The 22,432-nt window shown below is 40.6% G+C and overlaps 1 protein-coding gene across 3 annotated transcripts in view; it reads left to right on the top strand.

Moving 5' to 3' along the window:
- Window positions 1-22,432, top strand: part of POR (cytochrome p450 oxidoreductase) — a 624,051-nt gene that overhangs the window by 446,442 nt on the left and 155,177 nt on the right. For all 3 annotated transcript variants that reach the window (XM_085649617.1, XM_085649618.1, XM_085649616.1), the window contains one exon: window positions 547-663. In XM_085649617.1, coding sequence (XP_085505743.1) covers window positions 547-663 — 117 coding nt within the window. The remainder of the gene's footprint in view (window positions 1-546; window positions 664-22,432) is intronic.

Below are 22,432 nucleotides of genomic sequence, written 5' to 3'. Positions count from 1 at the left end.
ATATCGAATCGCAAAGCCAGTTTGCGATTCGGTAATAGATTACTGAATCGCAAATAGGGCTTTGTACATGTAAAAAATACTTCTTTTTTTTTTATTTCGATAACTGGCAGATTCTGCCAATCGGCCCGTTTGCAACCACTGAAAGCCTTTGTACATGTGGCCTTCAATCTTTTTTTTTTTTTTAAACTGGAATTTGAAAATAACACAAACTTTTCTACACCCAGAGGCCAGCAACGAAGTAAATGTAACTGTAAACATGCTTGAGTGGTCCCTGACAATCATTTTAAGTCGTAACATATAGATTCCATCGGCTAGCTAGAGTTACATTCATTGAGTGCATAAAATGTTAGATAGTGTTATATGCATTTTAATGATGCATAACTGACACTGCTCTGACTACTGCTATTTGAACTCAAAAAAGTTCAAACTATCTTGCTTAATTCGGACCCTCTCTCTGTTGTACAGTGACCAGCCAGCACTACGTGACTTGTGTCTATGGGTTTAGATGTGTATTTGTATAACGCTTGTGTTTTGTCTTCATTACAGGCCCTTTGATGCAAAAAATCCTTTTCTGGCCATTGTCACTGTGAATCGTAAGCTGAACGAGGGAGGTGAACGACACCTAATGCACCTGGAGCTTGATATAACTGGTTCCAAAATCAGGTATTGTAATTCTTGAGTTGTACACTGTGATAGTGTTCGGTGTATAAAGTGTTGTTAAAGGAGTTTAATGTCCTGGCGAAAGAAGGCATTTTGAAAAGAGTTGGCTTTCCATCATTGAATCTTTGGTAATAATCGTAATCTTATAATATCCGTGCTTTTGCACATTCTCTGAAAATATTTTAAGAGAATTTTTTGTTTCTTAAAATGTTTAACAGCAACTAACTATCATGAAAAAGAAAAAGTCCTAGATCGTAAAAAGGACTGATTAAGCTTTACTAAACTTCTCTTTAGAAGGAAAAATGCAAGACATTTTGTCAAGTTAGAAATATTTTCAGTTTGTCACTTTAAAGGAGCAGACAGCACTACTGTGCACTACAGTGTTTCATACGTTTTTAGTGTTGGATAGTAGGATCCCGGAACATTTCCGAAGCAGATTCTATGGCATCACTCAGCACCTTCAGAAATCTTTCATCTTTATTTTTTTTTGTCCTCATTTGCCTCTAAAAACACCATTCCATTTGCACCTTTGAATGGAGTACCATGCCCTTATGTGCTGGAAGCAGGTAAAGAAGAAAGACAAAATGTTTCTACCTTTACCGCCCTTGTTTGTTTGATACTTAGTCTTCTTCAAAAATCCCATACTATCGCTCCACTCCCTACCTTATTGAAAGTAACAGTGGGGGGAGAAAAAGGAGACCCAATAGCCAGACAAGGCAGAGAAGACATAATCATTGGACTTCATTAATCTGTTGCTCACACCAATTCAATATGGGAAACCAAAAATCGTGCTTTTTAAGACCCTTCAATTCCAATCTAGCAACATATTTGACGGAGCGGACCCAATAATCGAACCTGGGAGTGGGAGGGGCCACAGCTACCCACTGTTTACAGATTTCTTTATGATCCAGCAGTATAGAATAAAAGATCAGCCTTGCTTGGTTTTTTGTAATTTTAGCTGAAGAGTCCAAACATCCAAAGATAACAAGCAAGGCGCTTACCTTAATGTTGATCTTCAACATACTAGACAAGGCCCTACTCGCATCGTTCTAGAATAACTGGATCTCTGGACAATCTACAAACATGTGTACATCATCCTCTTTCATACTGCCACACTTCGGACAGGCAACGTCCCCTCCTTTCCCAAATTTTGACAACCTCTGAGGAGTCTAGTAGGCTCTGGATGGAGAAAAGATGGTTTCTTCTTAGGTGTGCATGTTTAACTATTTTAAACAACATAGACATAGATGCTTGCCATTGGTGTTCCAGCGATGACTCCCGCAAGCATCTTCCCCACAATTCCGTTGGCAAAGTGAAGGCACCATCTTCCAATTCCACCATCAGCCAATAAATTGTTGCAGGCTCCTTCTTGAGTACTGCCTCTTGCAAAAGTCGGTCTTCAAGTTCATTTGATTTTCCCATTATCGTGCCTGGATCTTGAAACCAACTCTGTAATTGCATGTATTTGAATCTGGACACTTTATGATCCGAAAGTTGTTTACATGCTTCCCAAGATATCAAGTGACCTTCATTAATTATATGGGCCCATCTTGTTAGACCTGCCTCTTTCAGCGGTCGTGCCAGTCGATCTTTTGTCCACTCCAGGGAGCCAGGTGATTCCCAGATAGGAGCCATTAGGCTATAATATGGTATTTTTAAAACTTTCTTAACCCTATACCATGTCTCGGCCAGCCCCCTCAATATTTTTAACCTGACTTTTTTGAAGTACTTGGGGTCTGCATACTTAAACAAGAAGCCAAAATTACCCCCTGACTCTTGCCTTGACATTACTCCCAATAGTCTCCCAATCTCAGATAGTGTGGATATATTTAACAACATTTTCCCATTCTTTAAGAAAAAAGCTCATGAGTAAAATAACAGGTCTGGTAGTGCTAGACCTCCTTTCTCCACCCTTCTTCTCAATTTCATCCAGACTATTCTGGGTCCTTTACTTGACCAAATAAAACTACTGATTTGGCCTTGCAACTTTTTAAGCCATTCCTTTTCAAAGGGACGGGGAATCGTGTTGAACAGAAAAGTTTAATTTCGGGAGGATTATCATTTTTACCACATTTGCAAGACCTAACAATGTAAGCTGAAGATGCGCCCACATTTTTAGGAGCCCAGTAACATCTTTTTTAACCTTCTCAAAGTTTACTTTGGTTATTTTAGTAACGTCCTGTTGTATCATAACTCCCAGATATCTCATTATCCCTCTACTAGCGACTTCTCCTACTCCCAGGTTCCAAGACATAACCTCGGTCTTGCTTCTGTTAGATTCATAACCCGAGATTTTCCCAAACTCTGCCGTCAGAGTTTTAATACGACTATAGTATTTTGTAAGTTGGTTGTGTAAATGAGGATGTCGTCGGCATATAAACCCAATTTCTTGCTCCGGCCATCATATTGAAAAAGTATAATGCCTGGATCCTCCCTAATTTTCCTAGCTAAGGGCTCTATATATAAATTGAATAAGAGCAGCGATAGGGGGCAGCCCTGTCTCGTTCCCCTACTAATAGAAACAGGATCTGTCAGAGAGCCATTAATCAGTACTCTAGCTTTTGGTGCCTTGTAAAAACCCGCTAGTGCACTGCAAAAATTTGACCCCAAATTTAAAGACTTTGCCATGCCATGTAAGTAGACCCAGTTGACCCGGTCAACAGCTTTGGTGGCATCCAATGCTATCACCGCAAGGGGGAGCTCGTAAGCAGTAGCCAGGTCTATCGAGCCTATCAATGCACAAGTCGGGTATTTCAGAGACCTACCGCGTATAAACCCTTTTTGATCTGTATGGACCAACTCTGCCATAGGACCATTTAACCTATCGGCCAATATTTTTGCAAAGATCTTATAATCGCAATTTAGCAGCGATACTGGCCGATATGAGTCACAATTTTGTGGGATCTTGCCTGGCTTCAAAATTAGGGAGATGGTGGCATCATTCCATGAGGCCGGCATTTCTGCCCCTTCTATATACAGTTCATTAAAGATTTTAACAAAAATAGGGTTTAGTACATTAGCCAATGCTTTGTACACTTCGTGAGACAAGCCATCGGGTCCGGGAGCCTTTCCCCTCTTGCCCTGTCTTAATGCAAGGTCTACTTCCTTCTCCCTAATCTCCCCTTTCAACTGCCTACTCTTCTCTCTTGTAAGGGTTTTTTTGCAGCTTTGCCCAGCCAAGCTTCAACCTCATCTTGGGTAGGTTTTAAATCTTCTTGATAGACTCTACAATAGTAGCTGTGGAAAGCATGCTCGATATCCTTGTTATCCCTGATTAAGGCTCCTGTGTGCTCGCATTTAACCTGGTCTATCCTATTTCTCACCTGCTCTCTTTTAACCTTCCAAGCCAACAACTTGCTACATCCCTCACTGTATTCAAAATGAGCCAAACGGCTGACCTCCCAGTTTTTCCTAACCCTTTCATGTAGAATTGTTGCCAAGATAGATTTTGCTTCCAACATTTCCTGTAACAGCCTTGCCCGGGCTTCTTTGTCTACCCTAGGGTCGATCAAATAATTTTCTAAAGAGCGAACCAGCTCCTCTACTGCAGACACCTCTTTATAGTAAATCCGTCTTTTTTCTGCATTCAGAACCCCTAATCTTCTCCTTAAAAAGGCTTTATAAGCATCCCACATCATTCCAGGCACAGCTGTGCCCCCAATTAAATTTAAAAAACTCTTCTGTCTCACTGCTCAGTACTTCTGTGACTCCTTCTTCCTGCAGAATCGTACGATCTAAGGTCCACCTAGATTGAATGGCCCCTTCATGGATCTTCATATGTAAAAGCACTGCCGAGTGATCCGACAGATGAACTCCCACGTGTTCAACCCGCTGCACCCAATCTGCCAGGTTGCTGTCAATAAGGAAATAATCAATTCTCGACTGATGTTTATATTTTTGATTATAGAATGTAAAACCTTTTTGTGGCCCGGTTTTCTGCCTCCATATATCGCACAGCCCCAACTGGGCCATCATTTGCTTAATAAGTGCTGACATTCTTGGATTAACAAGTGCTCTACTGTGTGAGGTTCTATCTAGAGTATGATCTAGGACAGCGTTTAAATCTCCTGCCATGATAATAGGATCAGATGAGTTTACTAATTCCTCCAACAGTTCACCTAAGCAAGAGACATCATCTTGATTTGGGCCATAATATCCCACAAGAGTAAAACCATGACCCAGAATCTTAACTTTAACAACTAGCCATCTTCCAGCTTTGTCTAAAACCTGGGCCCCCAAACTGATTTGTGCCCCTCTCTTCACGAAGATCGCCACCCCCTTTGTAACGGCCAATTGAGATGTGCAAACTGCTTGGGAAATCCACTTTTTAGCCTTAAAGAGCTCCAGACCCTCCTTTTCTGTCAAGTGTCTCACCTGCATTATTAATATTCTGGACGGGGAAATCTTTGATATTGTAATATTTTTGCCCGTCTTCACCGTACCCTAAGGCCGTTAACATTCCATGAGAGTATTTTTTATTATATTCTCTGTCTTCTCACCCATCTCTCCTAAAGGCTAAAAACAAGCACCAAGCTCCCATGGTACGAGTGAACGGGTTTGCTTCGAGCCCCTTCCCTATCCGCAGGGGGACACGGCGGGGTTGCCCCCTGTCGCCTCTCCTGTTTGCTCTGTATATGGAGCCTATGGCTCAGAGGGTCCGCGCCGACCCCGTCATCCGGGGAGCACGGTTTGGAGGAATGGAGCACAATCTTAGTCTCTACGCGGACGACGTAATGCCCACATTGGAACAGCCCCGGGAGTCCTTTCCGGCCCTCCTGGCGGAACTGGACAGATTTGCCTTGGCGTCGGGGTTCAAAATTAACATGCACAAATCTCAGGCACTCGCTCTTTCGCTTGCTCCCGATACCCTGCAGCTGCTGCAGCGCTCTTATCCTGTCCAATGGGCCAAGGAGTCTCTTTTGTACTTGGGGGTGCAAATCACTGCTGCTATCAACAATAAGACGCTCAACTACACGGCATTGCTATGCCAGATTCGGAAGTGTCTCCGGAAATGGAAGCCACCAGCATTGTCTTGGCTGGGCCGCATAGCGGCCGTGAAGGTGGAAATTCTACCTAAAATCCTTCACATCTTTCACACTTTGCAGCTGGTTCCCTCGACCGGGGTTATTCATTTCCTACAACACGCCATAGAACGTTTTATATGGCGCGACCAGCGAGCTCGTATGAGTAAAGAACTTGCATATTGTAACCCGGACGAGGGGGGGTTAGGGATTCTGGACCTGGTGGCTTACTGGCGAGCGGCTCAGTTGAGGGCGCTTGTGGAATGGTCGCACCCGGAGTCAGAAAAGCACTGGCTTTTTATGGACCGCTCTTTGGCTGGCCAGTCCCTGTGGGGAGTTCCCTTCCTTGCCTGCCATGGGAGACCCCGGAATCTGTACCTCGGAGGTGACCCGCCCGGTACTTTTGGGTTCCTTCACGGACATGCGCAGGGACCAAGGGATATCCGAAACTGAACGGTATAGGTATCTACAGATCCGGCACTGGGTTCTTCAGGGCGAAACCCGCGCGGGGAGCGGAGAGACGCCTCACTGCTTTTGAAAAGTGGCTCCTCACTCGTCACTCAGATGCTCACCTGACCTCGGACTTATACAAGTTCGCCCGCCCTGTTCCTGGAGAAGGGAAGGCACCAGGACAGCTGAGGTGGGAAACAGAACTAGGCAGAGAGCAGACACCGAAGGAATGGACAGCGATTTATTATAGGGCTGTCCACACAGCCCTCAACGTGGCCTCCATTGAGACAACCACTAAGGTGGCTACCTATTGGTATTTGACTTCTGTACGGTGACACCGCGCCAATCCATCCCGCAGCCCGCTGTGCTGGAGGGCCCCCGGCTCGCTAGGCACACTCACCCATATTCTCTGGGACTGCCCCCTATTAAGGGATTATTGGTGACAGACACTGGACGAAATCGACTCACACTTCGATACTCAAATCCCACAATTCCCTGCATATGTACTTTTAGGCCTCCCGAATGATCTCACATTCCCCCTTAAATCCTGGAGGGGCAAACAGATGGCCTTAGCACTCGGGGCGGCAGTCCAGAACATCCTAACACACTGGGGTACTAAGACACCACCCACAAGCCACGGACGGCTTCACAGACTTTGGGGGATCCTGGGGATGGAGAAAATCGCACTCACCCTGGCTCGTCCTGACGCTCCCTTCCATGATCTCTGGAAGCAGTTCCTCACGCTGCTCACCTCTGAGTTCACGGAGCTTACCTGCCCTAAATATCTTAGACTTCTATGTCTCGCAGATCCGCCACGTACATCTGATCCACCCGCTACCACCACTTAAAGGCCCACAATGACGCTACCAATACTATTCACACATGCAACCTATTACACCTGGTTGATGATTACTGAGGGGGGGGGGGAAGGGTGGGAGTTCCTTTGCTTTCACTGTCTTTTTCAGCCAGTTACGTAAATTCGATGCCGAATTGCTATCCGATGAATGTGCGGCTTCTACTGGCCTACTACTTGTTTTTGAAATTCAATAAAAGAAATTTAAATTAAAAAAGAAAAGAAAAAACAAGCGCCAAATCTGCATTAAGAAAACTGTAGAGGCTGTAGAGGATCTTTTTTTTGTTTTTTCTCCCACTGCTCCCCATCCGTGCTCCCCTGTTTCCCTCCTCCCATGGAAAACCCTTTCCTAACTCTTCATGACCCAAGGCCATATGGGTATCCCCCCCAGAACAAACGTGTAAAAACTAAATATAAAGTAGTGCATGAGTTAATTTGCCAATAGCACTTTGTTGAGTTTATTTTATCTCCCTAAATTTGAAATAATTCTTTCACGCAATATCATTAGTAGTATGGTAATACAAAAGAAATTACAGTGGTCAGAGCGAGATGTCCTCTCTCTTATTGAAAGAAAGAAACTAGCCCCCAGGTTGTAGGCTTTTGATAAAGTCATCCACCTTTTCACCAGAATGGAAGATGTGAATCTTGTTCTTTAACATCACCTTCAAAATTGCTGGAAATCCAAGCTGTACTGAAGCACCCAATCTCTTCAGTGTATCGATCCTTTGCCCAAGCTCCTTTTGTCTGTTGGAGATGGTGACACAAACATCTGACCTAATCTCATATCTGAAATCAGGGGAAAGTGACGTCTCTCACTTCCAAGTAGCAGGTGCGCACAATTATCCTTAGACCCGTTAAGGTCTAGTCATATTTAATCTGTTTTATAAAGAAATCCATTTAATCCATTGTATTTCTGTTCATTTCATTTATTATTCTTATTCTTCAAATTGTCACGTTTGCTCATTTCTTTAGTAAAGCAACTAAATCTTTTTACATATTCACATGTTCACACTACCCAATGCATTTCGGGTCAATGAAAAAGACCCTTCTTCAGGGGTCTGTAACAGAAAAATAAAGGAAATATAATGAGCAATTCAGTCATCTAATCATACTCTTTCAGTATTTGACTCTATCTAATATACAAAAATTATCAATGTATCTCGTTTATAATAAGGTTCTGTCAGTTGGCAAAGTCTAAAAATCTTTACAACTCTATACCTTGAAAATCCAGTGCCTGTATTACCCCTGTCAATGTTTAAATAAAACACCTGAAAAGATAATCCAAATGAAATAAAGTTCGTGCTAACTACAATTCATTAACATTCAAATTGCAAAAAATATATCTGAAAAATGAAGACTAAAAGCTAACATATCTAAAAGATGAAGGCTGAAAGCTAGCGTAACTATTCTTTGCAAGTCTGCTGGTTACTTACTTCCATGTGCAACACAAGTTCCCAACTCTCCTTCAATGCAAGTTCAGTTTACAAAACAGTCCTAGTGTGTGATATTTATACATGACTTAATTGGTTGAAAGCATGATGACACATCGTGCCTACAGCCAATCATATGTAGTGGTTACCAGAACCTATCAGATTCTCTTATTCGTGTAGGTGAAGCTCCCGCCTAATTTCAACCTATCAAGAATCACTTGTCAATTACACAAATGTTGTTGTAACTCGGTAGAGGCGCGCTCATTGGTCGCTCCTTTACGAAGTCAAAAACAAATTATACCTTAAGTAATGGTGATTATACATAAAGAATAAATAAATAAATGTTGTGGAAAACGAACCATTATTATAAAAATTAGAATTTAAACATTCTTCAACAGATAATAATAAATTCGAACTACTGATATCTATAGTAAATGACCAGTTTTGTCAAACATCTTCAAAGGTGTTCTCTATGCAGGATGGCAAACAATATATCCTCACAGGTTTTACAAAAAACACGATAGTTCAATTCTGTCATTAATTCCTTCCGGTTGCATGCTCGCCATTTTTCTGATCCAAAAATATTCTGCTCTTAATCTCTGTTTGTGAGTGTCCATCGATGAGTTTGGTTTGATCACTTCTAATATGGTGAATTGTAATTGCGCAATGTTGTGTCCAGCCTCTATCCAATGCATAGCCAATGTGGACTTGCGATTTTTATTTCTTATATTGCTTTTATGTTCTGTGATCCTGATTTTTATTTTTCGTTCCGTCTGCCCCACGTATAATTTACCACAGGGGCATTTTATTCCATAAATCACTCCTTTTGTGTCACACGTGCTTGAATGTAAGAGTGGAATCATTTGTCCAGTCATCGGATGTCTGAATTGTTGACCAGTTATCACATTATTGCAATGTGTACAGTTCTCGCATCTTTTCATGCCTTTGTGAATCGTCTTAACATCTTGATTTGATTGTTTCTTGATTAATTCTTTTAGATTTTTTGATCTCTTGTATGCAAAAGTGATTTGATTGGCTACTATGGGTTGTAAGTCAGGTTCTTCAGTGATGAGTGACCAGTGTTTTCTCATGATGGTGGTGATCTGTTTTGATTGAGCTGAATATTTAAGTACACATACTGTGAGTTTTTTCTCCAATCTTTCTTTTTGATGAAGTAGCAATTCTCTGTCCATGGACTGAACTTTGTTTTTGGTGTGTTGTAATATACTTTCAGGATATCCTCGTTTTAAGTATTTCATGATCTGATTGTCGATGGTGGAGGATAAGTCATTCGGATCTGATGTTATTCTTTTAAATCGAATGAATTGGGATAGTGGTAGGTGTGTCTTTAATGAGTAGTGATGAAAGCTGTTGAAATGTAAACTACTGTTCCTGTCAGTTTCCTTTATGTGAACGTTGGTTGTTATTTTGCCGTCTCTAATTGTTATCTTCACATCCAAAAATGCCAATTCATTGGAGTCAATTTGATAAGTGAACTTGATTCTGTCATGTACCTGATTTAGTGTGTGAATGTTTTCAATAAGTTGATCTTTGGTGCCCTTCCAGATTACAAAGATGTCATCTATGTAACGTTTGAATATCATGATGCCATCCTTCCATTGTGAATTATTCAGTATATGATCATGTTCAAATTTTGCCATGAAGGTATTGGCGTAGGACGGTGCCCCCGCAAAACCCATGGAAGTTCCGCTACATTGCTCATAGAAACCATTCTCCCATTCTAGATAGCTGTGGAATAACGCAAAATGTAATAGTTCCATCAAAAAGATTTTATCTGTTCCTATGATGTCATTTTCCAGTAATCTCCATTCCATTGCTTCTAAACCCTCATGATGGGGGATAGAGGTGTAAAGTGATGTCACATCAATAGAACATAACCATATTTGCTCATCTTTTGGGATTGTTATTTCATTTAGAAGGTTTAAGAAAGCAGTGGTGTCTTTGATATAGGTGCTCCAATTTTGAACCAATGGTTGTATGAACCAGTCTAAGTATTGACCTAGTGGTTCTGAGATTGATCCACAGGCTGACACAATGGGTCTAAAAGGTGGTATGGTGGCATGTTTATGGATTTTCGGGAGCATATAAAATTGAGGTCTCCGTGGATATTTGGTGTTTAAAAAATGAAAAGTCTTTTCGGTTATCCACTTCAACTCTAGTGCTTTTTCCAAAATTGATTTTAATGTTTCTGCGAAGATATCAGTGGGATCCTGTTCAATTTTTCGGTACGTGTTGATGTCTTGTAGATGTGTACGTACACTTTCCATGTAAAAATCAGTGTTCATCACTACTATAGCTCCACCTTTGTCTGCTTTCTGTATTGTGATGTTTGTCATCTCTTTTAAAGATCTCAGAGTGTTCCAATCTTTTTTGGAGAAGTTGCTTTTGTTTCCACTCGAATAGTTAATTTTTTTCATTTCAGTGGTAATTACTCTTTCAAACGCATCAATGGTCTTATGTGATGTAGGTGCACAAAATGTACTCTTGACTTTAAATTGCAATCTTTAAATTCTTACGCAATCTGCGATTAAAGAATTTCTTTTCAAATTTTCAATCGATTGATAAGCCTGAAAGCGAGATGAAAGAATTTAAAGTCAAGAGTACATTTTGTGCACCTACATCACATAAGACCATTGATGCGTTTGAAAGAGTAATTACCACTGAAATGAAAAAAATTAACTATTCGAGTGGAAACAAAAGCAACTTCTCCAAAAAAGATTGGAACACTCTGAGATCTTTAAAAGAGATGACAAACATCACAATACAGAAAGCAGACAAAGGTGGAGCTATAGTAGTGATGAACACTGATTTTTACATGGAAAGTGTACGTACACATCTACAAGACATCAACACGTACCGAAAAATTGAACAGGATCCCACTGATATCTTCGCAGAAACATTAAAATCAATTTTGGAAAAAGCACTAGAGTTTAAGTGGATAACCGAAAAGACTTTTCATTTTTTAAACACCAAATATCCACGGAGACCTCAATTTTATATGCTCCCGAAAATCCATAAACATGCCACCATACCACCTTTTAGACCCATTGTGTCAGCCTGTGGATCAATCTCAGAACCACTAGGTCAATACTTAGACTGGTTCATACAACCATTGGTTCAAAATTGGAGCACCTATATCAAAGACACCACTGCTTTCTTAAACCTTCTAAATGAAATAACAATCCCAAAAGATGAGCAAATATGGTTATGTTCTATTGATGTGACATCACTTTACACCTCTATCCCCCATCATGAGGGTTTAGAAGCAATGGAATGGAGATTACTGGAAAATGACATCATAGGAACAGATAAAATCTTTTTGATGGAACTATTACATTTTGCGTTATTCCACAGCTATCTAGAATGGGAGAATGGTTTCTATGAGCAATGTAGCGGAACTTCCATGGGTTTTGCGGGGGCACCGTCCTACGCCAATACCTTCATGGCAAAATTTGAACATGATCATATACTGAATAATTCACAATGGAAGGATGGCATCATGATATTCAAACGTTACATAGATGACATCTTTGTAATCTGGAAGGGCACCAAAGATCAACTTATTGAAAACATTCACACACTAAATCAGGTACATGACAGAATCAAGTTCACTTATCAAATTGACTCCAATGAATTGGCATTTTTGGATGTGAAGATAACAATTAGAGACGGCAAAATAACAACCAACGTTCACATAAAGGAAACTGACAGGAACAGTAGTTTACATTTCAACAGCTTTCATCACTACTCATTAAAGACACACCTACCACTATCCCAATTCATTCGATTTAAAAGAATAACATCAGATCCGAATGACTTATCCTCCACCATCGACAATCAGATCATGAAATACTTAAAACGAGGATATCCTGAAAGTATATTACAACACACCAAAAACAAAGTTCAGTCCATGGACAGAGAATTGCTACTTCATCAAAAAGAAAGATTGGAGAAAAAACTCACAGTATGTGTACTTAAATATTCAGCTCAATCAAAACAGATCACCACCATCATGAGAAAACACTGGTCACTCATCACTGAAGAACCTGACTTACAACCCATAGTAGCCAATCAAATCACTTTTGCATACAAGAGATCAAAAAATCTAAAAGAATTAATCAAGAAACAATCAAATCAAGATGTTAAGACGATTCACAAAGGCATGAAAAGATGCGAGAACTGTACACATTGCAATAATGTGATAACTGGTCAACAATTCAGACATCCGATGACTGGACAAATGATTCCACTCTTACATTCAAGCACGTGTGACACAAAAGGAGTGATTTATGGAATAAAATGCCCCTGTGGTAAATTATACGTGGGGCAGACGGAACGAAAAATAAAAATCAGGATCACAGAACATAAAAGCAATATAAGAAATAAAAATCGCAAGTCCACATTGGCTATGCATTGGATAGAGGCTGGACACAACATTGCGCAATTACAATTCACCATATTAGAAGTGATCAAACCAAACTCATCGATGGACACTCACAAACAGAGATTAAGAGCAGAATATTTTTGGATCAGAAAAATGGCGAGCATGCAACCGGAAGGAATTAATGACAGAATTGAACTATCGTGTTTTTTGTAAAACCTGTGAGGATATATTGTTTGCCATCCTGCATAGAGAACACCTTTGAAGATGTTTGACAAAACTGGTCATTTACTATAGATATCAGTAGTTCGAATTTATTATTATCTGTTGAAGAATGTTTAAATTCTAATTTTTATAATAATGGTTCGTTTTCCACAACATTTATTTATTTATTCTTTATGTATAATCACCATTACTTAAGGTATAATTTGTTTTTGACTTCGTAAAGGAGCGACCAATGAGCGCGCCTCTACCGAGTTACAACAACATTTGTGTAATTGACAAGTGATTCTTGATAGGTTGAAATTAGGCGGGAGCTTCACCTACACGAATAAGAGAATCTGATAGGTTCTGGTAACCACTACATATGATTGGCTGTAGGCACGATGTGTCATCATGCTTTCAACCAATTAAGTCATGTATAAATATCACACACTAGGACTGTTTTGTAAACTGAACTTGCATTGAAGGAGAGTTGGGAACTTGTGTTGCACATGGAAGTAAGTAACCAGCAGACTTGCAAAGAATAGTTACGCTAGCTTTCAGCCTTCATCTTTTAGATATGTTAGCTTTTAGTCTTCATTTTTCAGATATATTTTTTGCAATTTGAATGTTAATGAATTGTAGTTAGCACGAACTTTATTTCATTTGGATTATCTTTTCAGGTGTTTTATTTAAACATTGACAGGGGTAATACAGGCACTGGATTTTCAAGGTATAGAGTTGTAAAGATTTTTAGACTTTGCCAACTGACAGAACCTTATTATAAACGAGATACATTGATAATTTTTGTATATTAGATAGAGTCAAATACTGAAAGAGTATGATTAGATGACTGAATTGCTCATTATATTTCCTTTATTTTTCTGTTACAGACCCCTGAAGAAGGGTCTTTTTCATTGACCCGAAATGCATTGGGTAGTGTGAACATGTGAATATGTAAAAAGATTTAGTTGCTTTACTAAAGAAATGAGCAAACGTGACAATTTGAAGAATAAGAATAATAAATGAAATGAACAGAAATACAATGGATTAAATGGATTTCTTTATAAAACAGATTAAATATGACTAGACCTTAACGGGTCTAAGGATAATTGTGCGCACCTGCTACTTGGAAGTGAGAGACGTCACTTTCCCCTGATTTCATGTTTCATAAATAGTGTTCCTAGACAAAACACTAAAAGAGGGAGCAGCACACCATAAATAAGACGAAATTACCAGAAAACGTTAATAAGAGTGCCGGATGGATAAATAAACGAATTATTCTAATCTCATATCTGACACCATCAACCACAATTGATTTCATCCCCAATGCTTTCAAAAGAATTTTCTCTTTCGATGAATATGTTAAGAAATGTAATAAACTTTTTCTGGGTTTGGACCTGTTGGCATTGAGTCTGAAAGGGTCTCTGTGTACACGCTGCAGGTCTTTTGCTATCTCTTCTTCTGACTCCTCCATCTGTAACTTCTTCTTGATCAAGTTAACTACATACGCTTTGATGTTGTCACCTTCTCTACCTTCCGGAACTTTCAAGATTTTCAAATTGTTCCGTCTTTGGAAATTCTCCAGTCTTTCAACTCTATCTTGATGCTCTTTTTCCACGGTTTTTAGTTTATCTATTTCAACGCAGTTTGCCTGTACAATTTCCCGGAGCTCTTTAAACCTCTCCCTCTAGCGTAGTTGTTCTACTGCTAAGGTCATCTATCTTCCTCTCCATAATTTCACAAACCTTTTTTATTTCTGACTGATTGGACTCTGAGATCTCAGATCTATTTCTAATTTCGGCTGATAAAGCTGCTAAGAGTGTTCTGACAGATAAATCCTCCTTCTCGGGGTGCTTTACGCTCTGTTTAAGGTCTTTGGAATTGGGGCCTGGGCTTTTTAAATTTTCAGAGGTTTGCTGTTTACCTGTGCCAGATTCTGGATCAGGGGTTATTGTATTTAAAATTTGATATCTGTTCAAAGACATTTGTTCCCCCCCAATCAGTCTCGCCCAAACCTTCTGGATGATCTTCCAAAGATTCTGTCTGTTTCATAATACCTTTTTCCTGGCAACTATTTATGCCTGCCATCCTGCTTCCCCCCAAAATGAGCGTTGTAGGTAGAACTTTAAGTTTTAAGGGAGGAAGTGACTTTTACCTTAAGCTCTGGAGTACGTTTCTTTAATGATGTCTTTTTTTTTTTTATGCTTCGTCATAAGTTCGGAAGGTGTCAATTTCTTTACCGTAGTATGAAAGGTTCCAGTATCAAGACCCTCACGCCCCTCTCCCCGTCTATCTCCTTCTCCCCCTTTTCTCCTTTCACCACAAACTCCCAGGGGTTTGAAGGATCCAATGCCAACCGATTTTTCCCTTTTCCCAGACTCTGGAGTGCCTACCTTGAAACCTCCTCTACAGGCGCAGTCTCACCCGCCACCTTTCTCCTACCTTTATCAATATCAAAGCCGGTGTAATCTGCCTGAAGAAGCACTCCTTTCTTTCTCCTCAATCAGAAGACACGGCTCTGGCTGCCTTCTGTTGAAAACCCACTCCTGACTGACTGCTACTCACTTGAGAAATCCTCCCGGTGGCCGCTTCAGTACTGCAGCCTCCATGTCCTCCTTTCCCCCGAAAGGGAATTCTTGCAGCTGCGCCCCTCCCCCTGCGGAGCTCCAGGGCCGCTCTATCCCAAACTCGCTCCGTCGCCGTCTTGCTGATTGACCGCACCAGACCCCTCCAAACTGCTTCTCACCTCGCCGTGAAAAATGGCCAAAAGAAGGTACTTGAAAAGAAAACTACCAAGCTCACATGTTTCTCAGCAGTAAAACCACTTAAATCAAAAGAGGCTCCTTCACTCCTCGTTGCTCATGACCAAACCACGGACGCTCTGGGGACTCTCCCGCGACCCGCTACTCGCCGGCCGCCATGTTTTCCTCACCCAGGCATCTTTCATCTTGTAACTATTTGTGGTGGAGGAGATATTGTTTCTATCAGCTCTCTGACAAGGTTGCCTATTGGGGCAGCTAGAAGGTCTACAAAGATGGTAATCTGATATTTCATAAGCTTGTCTTTTAGACTCTCATAATGGAGGTACAGCTGTCCGGAATTATCATGTAGGAGTTCAAGGTACAAAGCTTGCAGCTATGTTGTCTGCTGCGGTAATGCAAATGGCCTTCTGCCAGGAGCAAATGGCCTTCTGCAGGTCACCCTTGACTGTGAAGATCAAGCTTAATGTTCTCATGTTTTGTCTTTGAGGACTTAAGTGCAGAGGCATCTCTGGCTGCCTATTCTGTGTTGGATGTTAGTCATTCAAGTTCTGAAGCAAACCTGATCACCATCAAAGGATACAGTTACACCTAGAACCTGTACTTTTGTAAAAAGGGGACCCCTACATAACCAATAGGTTTGCTATACGCAGGGACTAACAATGTTAAGAAGAAACGATAGCAACCCTTTAATAAAGAATGCCACTAATTGTCAGGTATACATCTACACGTGATTAAGACTTTCAGTTCAACATCTAAATCCAGGAAAACAAATTAAATGTTTTAAGGTCATTTATTTGTTATTTTTTGCAAAAGAAGATAGAATATCTACATGCAAAAAATGGTAATTCATTCCAAAATATGTAAATAGTAAACAGTAATTCAAAATTTGATATAACGTTCATATCCTGAAAATATGGTAATACGGTCAATATAGTAGTTGCTGGGAGCAAGGCGGTAGATGGAGACTACGCGCGTTTCGGCAAAACTGCCTTCATCAGGAGACCGTCTATTGCATAATAATAATATTCTATAGAATAATTTTGATGTCTGATGAGATTTAACGCAATATTTCTTTTTTATCCAGTAATTTTCATATATTGAAGTGTATCGATATCTGAGAAGATGACTCAGGATCTATAAGGCCCAAAAACATAGATAAAAACTCGTAATGGATGTACCGCAAAAGGGGGTGAAATAAAATCGATACAGTAGTTTAAACGCAATATAGGCGAGTAGTTACATCATATCGGTGTGAGATAAGTTGATATATATGTCGATATTAAAGCCTTTGTTTGAACGCAGTATGAGCAAGTAATTACTTCATGTTGTCGTTGGGTATGTTGATACAAATGTCGATATCTATATAGAAGATAGAGAGAGATGTAGAAGAGGGGGCCTTTGCGGGTAAAGCTGCTCAAATCTTCCGGCGATAAACAGGATAGATTACCGGATAAAAAAGAAATATGACTAATTTTTGAGGGCCGAAGGTTTCGTCCATAAGGTTTGGTGGTTCAGGTGGTAGAGGGCTTAATTGAACCTATGTTTGAAGCTATTCCCCTATCACACTTTAAAAGAACATTGTAGGGCAAGTCAAGAGAAGAGATGTAGCTGTCCTGAGTATGACTCACCTCCCTCACTCCATTTTTTATTTTTGTGTTTTAAAGATCATTTATTCATTGGACACCATATGTCTCAGCTCTCTGTAGGTAGGTCCTTTATTCTTCTACAGATACTTTCCTCTGGAGACATGTAATGTAAATGGATTGAATTATTTGAAAATACATTTTGGAATACATTCACCACCACTTTTAAGACTGCTATTTAAATGGCCTGTACTAAGCCTGTACAACAGATGAGACTTAATAAATGTACCACATTTTGGCAAACAGCAACAAAGCAAAATATGCAGGAAAGCCTAAGATAATACTGTGTTCTGTATTCCGATAATCACTGCCTCCAAAGCTCTCTTTCATAACTAGAAAAGAGGGAGTTCGATATTTTAAATACTCATCTGGTTTTGCACTTGATCTGCAAGTCTGTATGTCTCTCCAGATTAATGGTGGTTTCTATTAATTTTACAACAGTTCTCAAAAGGAGGGCTCCTTTAACAACACTTGAAAAACCCATTTCTGCTACTGCACGATAAAAATATATTTATATACATATATATTGTATATACATATACATTTATATTGCATATACATATGATATACATTGTTTTTCATACTTGTATTTTTTTCTCTTAGTCAGAAAAGTGGAGATTAGAGGCTTCATGCTACATTCAGGTCCATATCATAGCGGACAGCATGGATCTGATGGCTATTTCTTATTTTGAATCTTTCAGTTTCCAAAACCTTCACTATAAAATAGATGATGCAATGGCTATGTGTTAATATACCTATACAGAAAAGGTGGTGATGTAAGAGTCATCTTCCACAGTATCATCCCCTCTCATTAAAGAGTGGAGTGTAACATAAATTAACTAAGGTTTAATTTCGAATGAAAAAATAAAAAAATACCTTCTGACTTTTTTTCATTACTGCTCTTTATTCCCGATCGGGTTGCTCTTTCTACTCTTTTTAGGTCTCGACTAGCGTGGGAGCGCATGCGATGCTCGCTCGGCGAGATTTTTTGTTAAGGAGGACTTTCAGAAGAGGGCTTGAAGCCCTGCCCTTCATTTCCATTGGCTGGCGTCACCGTTTATGCTAAACGATGGCCTGCCATTGGAAATTGGTTTTGGCTTCACGTCCTTTCGCCTCTGATCCGGACTCAGTGGCCTGCTTTGCCGCTGTCGCAAAGCACTTTCTTATCTTTATGGGCTCCTCAGGCGTCTCTCCCGGCCCCAGCTGCACGAAAAACCTCTTATGTGCCTGCACAAGTAGCTGCTTTTCCTCACACTTTTCAGGTTACTGCTGCTGCACTTTGACTCCAGGGAGCTCTTCAGCTGCATGCTGCCCCCCTGCTACCCCACTTCCGGGGTATTTTATGGTGCACTCGCGTGTGCCCCCGACCGAGGCTAACAGAGGGCACCTTGGCCCCAGCACTGCAGCGGTTCGTGTTCCTCGAAAGCGTTTGCCTCGAGGTTAACTGCAAACTTGAAGCACTCTTCAAAATTTCACCACGCTATTTATTTACAGTCTGCACTCATTACTGTGTGCCACTGTGCTTGTGCAAATTAACAAAGCGGTGATTTCTTTTCGCTACATAAATAAAAACATTCCAATTTTGAAAACGCAACGGTGACTTTATTTTCAGGCGCCATTTACGGGTGCTTTTTGGTGTACATGTTTTGCGTTTAACGCACTATTAATTTATTTATAGCCTGTAAGATTTATTGCTCAATGTTTCTCATTTTTGTGCTGGAATGAGGGGAAAATTACTTAATTGGCGTTAGTTCAACCCCGATGCGCAGCGGCAGGGCTGATTCAGAGGTCTCCCTTCTGTTGCTCTTCCCCCCCCATATCTGTGCTTTTATGGCTCTCTCGCCAGTGTGCCTCTCTGCTCCGTGCACTTCCCCCACATGATGGACCTGGCATGCTGTCCTGCTCCTCTGTATTCTCTCTGCTCTGCCACACTTTTCACACACAACAGCTATTTATTTTCTCACATGAGCGCCTGCCGAGCTGGGCCTCTTTGCTTCGCTAGGTGGCTCTTTTCCATAAATGAGCTCTCTGCCGAGATTTATGTCTGCGTCTGCTACTCCACCCTCCTACAGTGAGCCATTAGACTTCACATGTAATGTCACCAGGGCACTGTCATAAACCCAGCACACTAGCAAATCAAGACTTTGTATTTAGATTACTGTGCACTTTGTATGTCCGAGTTCTAATCCTATTTCAAGAAACATGTTTAGAGTTTTCATTTTTAAACATTTGAAATGCTGCTGAAGCTTTTCATTAAATCTGCATTTGCCATCTATATTATGTTTAAAAAGTTAGTGATGGGCAAGGGATGGTTTAAAGTGTTGCATCCAAATGGTAATATCACCTGAAACCCTTCATTTAAGTACTTTCTGGCAGTATCTCCAGGATCTGGTTTTTTTTTGTGTGGAAATGTTGTGGCGGTTTTGTCTGGTAACTTTGCATCCAACAACTTACTAAGGCTAAAACAGGCCCTGCAAACACATTTAAGTTTGACAGTCCTCCTGCAGCTGTCTTTACCTTTATTCATAAAGGATAATAAAGTACATTCAATACAGCCTTTGCGCATACGTGCACATTAATCCTTGCCACCTAATTACACTCTACTAAATACCAGATAAATACATCCCACATAAAACCACTATGCCACATAGCAACCATCCATACAAATACACTCCAAACCATGCCACATAATTCCCATCAGCATAGTTTAACTCAAAATACCACAGTTCTACGCCATGCAATTCAGCTCCACACATTTCCATTCTGCACCACATAATTCAACAACAAACCGCATCATTCAAATCAACAAACTTAAACAACAAATGCATCTAATTCACACCTCAAAATTCAACATCATGTCACACAATTCAACAGCTCACCAGATAATTAAATTCCACTACATACCACGCCACAAGACATACCAATACACATATTTACACTCAATCCCATTCTACATAATTCCAGCTAATTTAATACCACATAATTACTATCCACATAATTCCACTACACAAATACACACACACACACACACACACACACACACTATTCCACCCCACACAATTCCACAACTAACAAGTTCAATCCATATAATTAAACTCCACACTACATACATCCACTCCATAAACAAGACAGTGTCATTTACCTCACCATTAACTCCAACTTTCACTAATGGGAGACCAATTCCATTGCAAATGCTTGTGTTATTGTACTTTGTGGCAGATCTGCTCCACTGTATCTCTTGGGGCTCTACAAACAAATTTGGTGATGAAGAGTAAATTGTATTTTTCTTAACAACTTTTTAATTAAAATGTTCTTCTCTTTAATTTCCTGCAGTTCCCATAGTTGAAAAAACAAGCATTTGCAATGCAATAGGTCTTGCATTTCGCAAGTTTGAGCTAGTGGGCTGCTGGATGCTGTTGGCGTAGGAGTGGTTGATCATAAGAACTTGCAGGAGACACATGTGAACTCTCGTTCAACGTTGTGTGGTGCAGTGTGGCAGCAGTGCGGTGAGTGGCAGCCAGGCCTGGAAGCATAGAGGAGTGCAGCATGGTAGCGGGGCTTGAGAAAGAACCAGGGTCCCTGGTGCTGGACACGTTGCAGGTGCAGATAGGCGCAGCTGTGCCTGCTGCACGCATCCTTTCATCGTCCGTTTTGCAGCTGCCATGAAGTCATTCGTGGGAAAGAGGAGGAGTGCAGGTTGTCGTGGGCGGGAAACGAAAACCAGTTATGTCACTTCCTGTACGATGGATGATCGGAAATCCAGTGACGTCCCTTTCTATGCAGATGGTTGATAGGAAATTAAGTTCTCTTTGTAGGTTTCTTCTACTGCCTAGATATAAGCCCTCATTTATTCCCCATGCTTGCAGTGCAATACAGCAGGTTAAACATTCACACTACACATATAGCCAGCACACCTTTGTGCATGGTGGCGTTTACATGCATGAGCACATTGAAGATTGATACAATCAGACTACAGCATTAGTTCTGTATTGAAGAGATAAAAGTTGGAGAGATTGTGGCTCTTCTCGAGAGTACATATGGAAAGATAAACTGTTTTCAAAGCCTGCGTTCTATACATTTTATCTTGAGGAACACAGATGCAGGTCATGGTACTGCTAAGCTCGGCGTTTCATTATTGCAAAATATCCAAGATAAGGATTGACTGAAAACTGGTAAATGTAAAACTTTGCAATTAACACGAAGGTGTGTTATTACCAGGAGTGCTTGGCGCTGTACCTGTGTGCGTTCCATCAGTGCTTGGCGCTGCACTGTAATGGAATTCTTGTAAAAAAAAACATCTCTGGGGTAAAAATCTTTCACAACAGGGCACATAATTTGACAGATTATTTTCCTCTTCTTACTACCATACTCCCGACGTTGCACTGTAGTCACCAGCAAGCCACTTTCGTCCTCATGAGAAGGAATGACGGCAGCCGTTTCACCAACTCTCTCAGGAATATGGCTGGGTTTGGCAGGTACCATGCATGCAGTCGGAACAACACGCAAAATAAAAAAGTATTACAAATGCAGTAAGTCTCGCCTTTCATTAAGTTAAAGCCATTTGCTTTGCTATACAATACAATTAGCAAAGCAAATGGCTTTAACGTATTCAAAGGCGAGACCTATTGCATTTTCAATGCTTGTTTGGTTAAGCAATCATATGTACAATAATAAACATTAAAGTTCTTTTTCAACTATGCGTTTTTTCAACTTGTGATCAAAACTGAATTGAATGCAGCAGTGGAAGCCAGGAGAGGTGTCTTCTGGCTGATGGAAATTGGTATTTAGGCTGGTGGGGGTAAGAAACCTGAAGTCTCCACTCACCTCAAGGAACATTTGCTATGAATGTTGACTGCGCTGAGGAGCAGCGACCATCTGTGGCAAACTAGGCGTGCTTCCATGTATGTTTGTAGGAGAGTGAGTTGAGTAGCAACTGGAGGGACTTTGAAGCAGTTTTGCCAAGGCTTATCTGGGTCTGCCCACGGATCCAATGACAGTGGGCAGTAG

Source organism: Triturus cristatus, chromosome 3_2, assembly GCF_964204655.1.
Source record: "Triturus cristatus chromosome 3_2, aTriCri1.1, whole genome shotgun sequence".
Taxonomy (NCBI): Eukaryota; Metazoa; Chordata; class Amphibia; order Caudata; family Salamandridae; genus Triturus; species Triturus cristatus.
The sequence above is the reverse complement of the archived record's forward strand: the minus strand, read 5'-3'. Positions and strand labels throughout refer to the sequence as shown.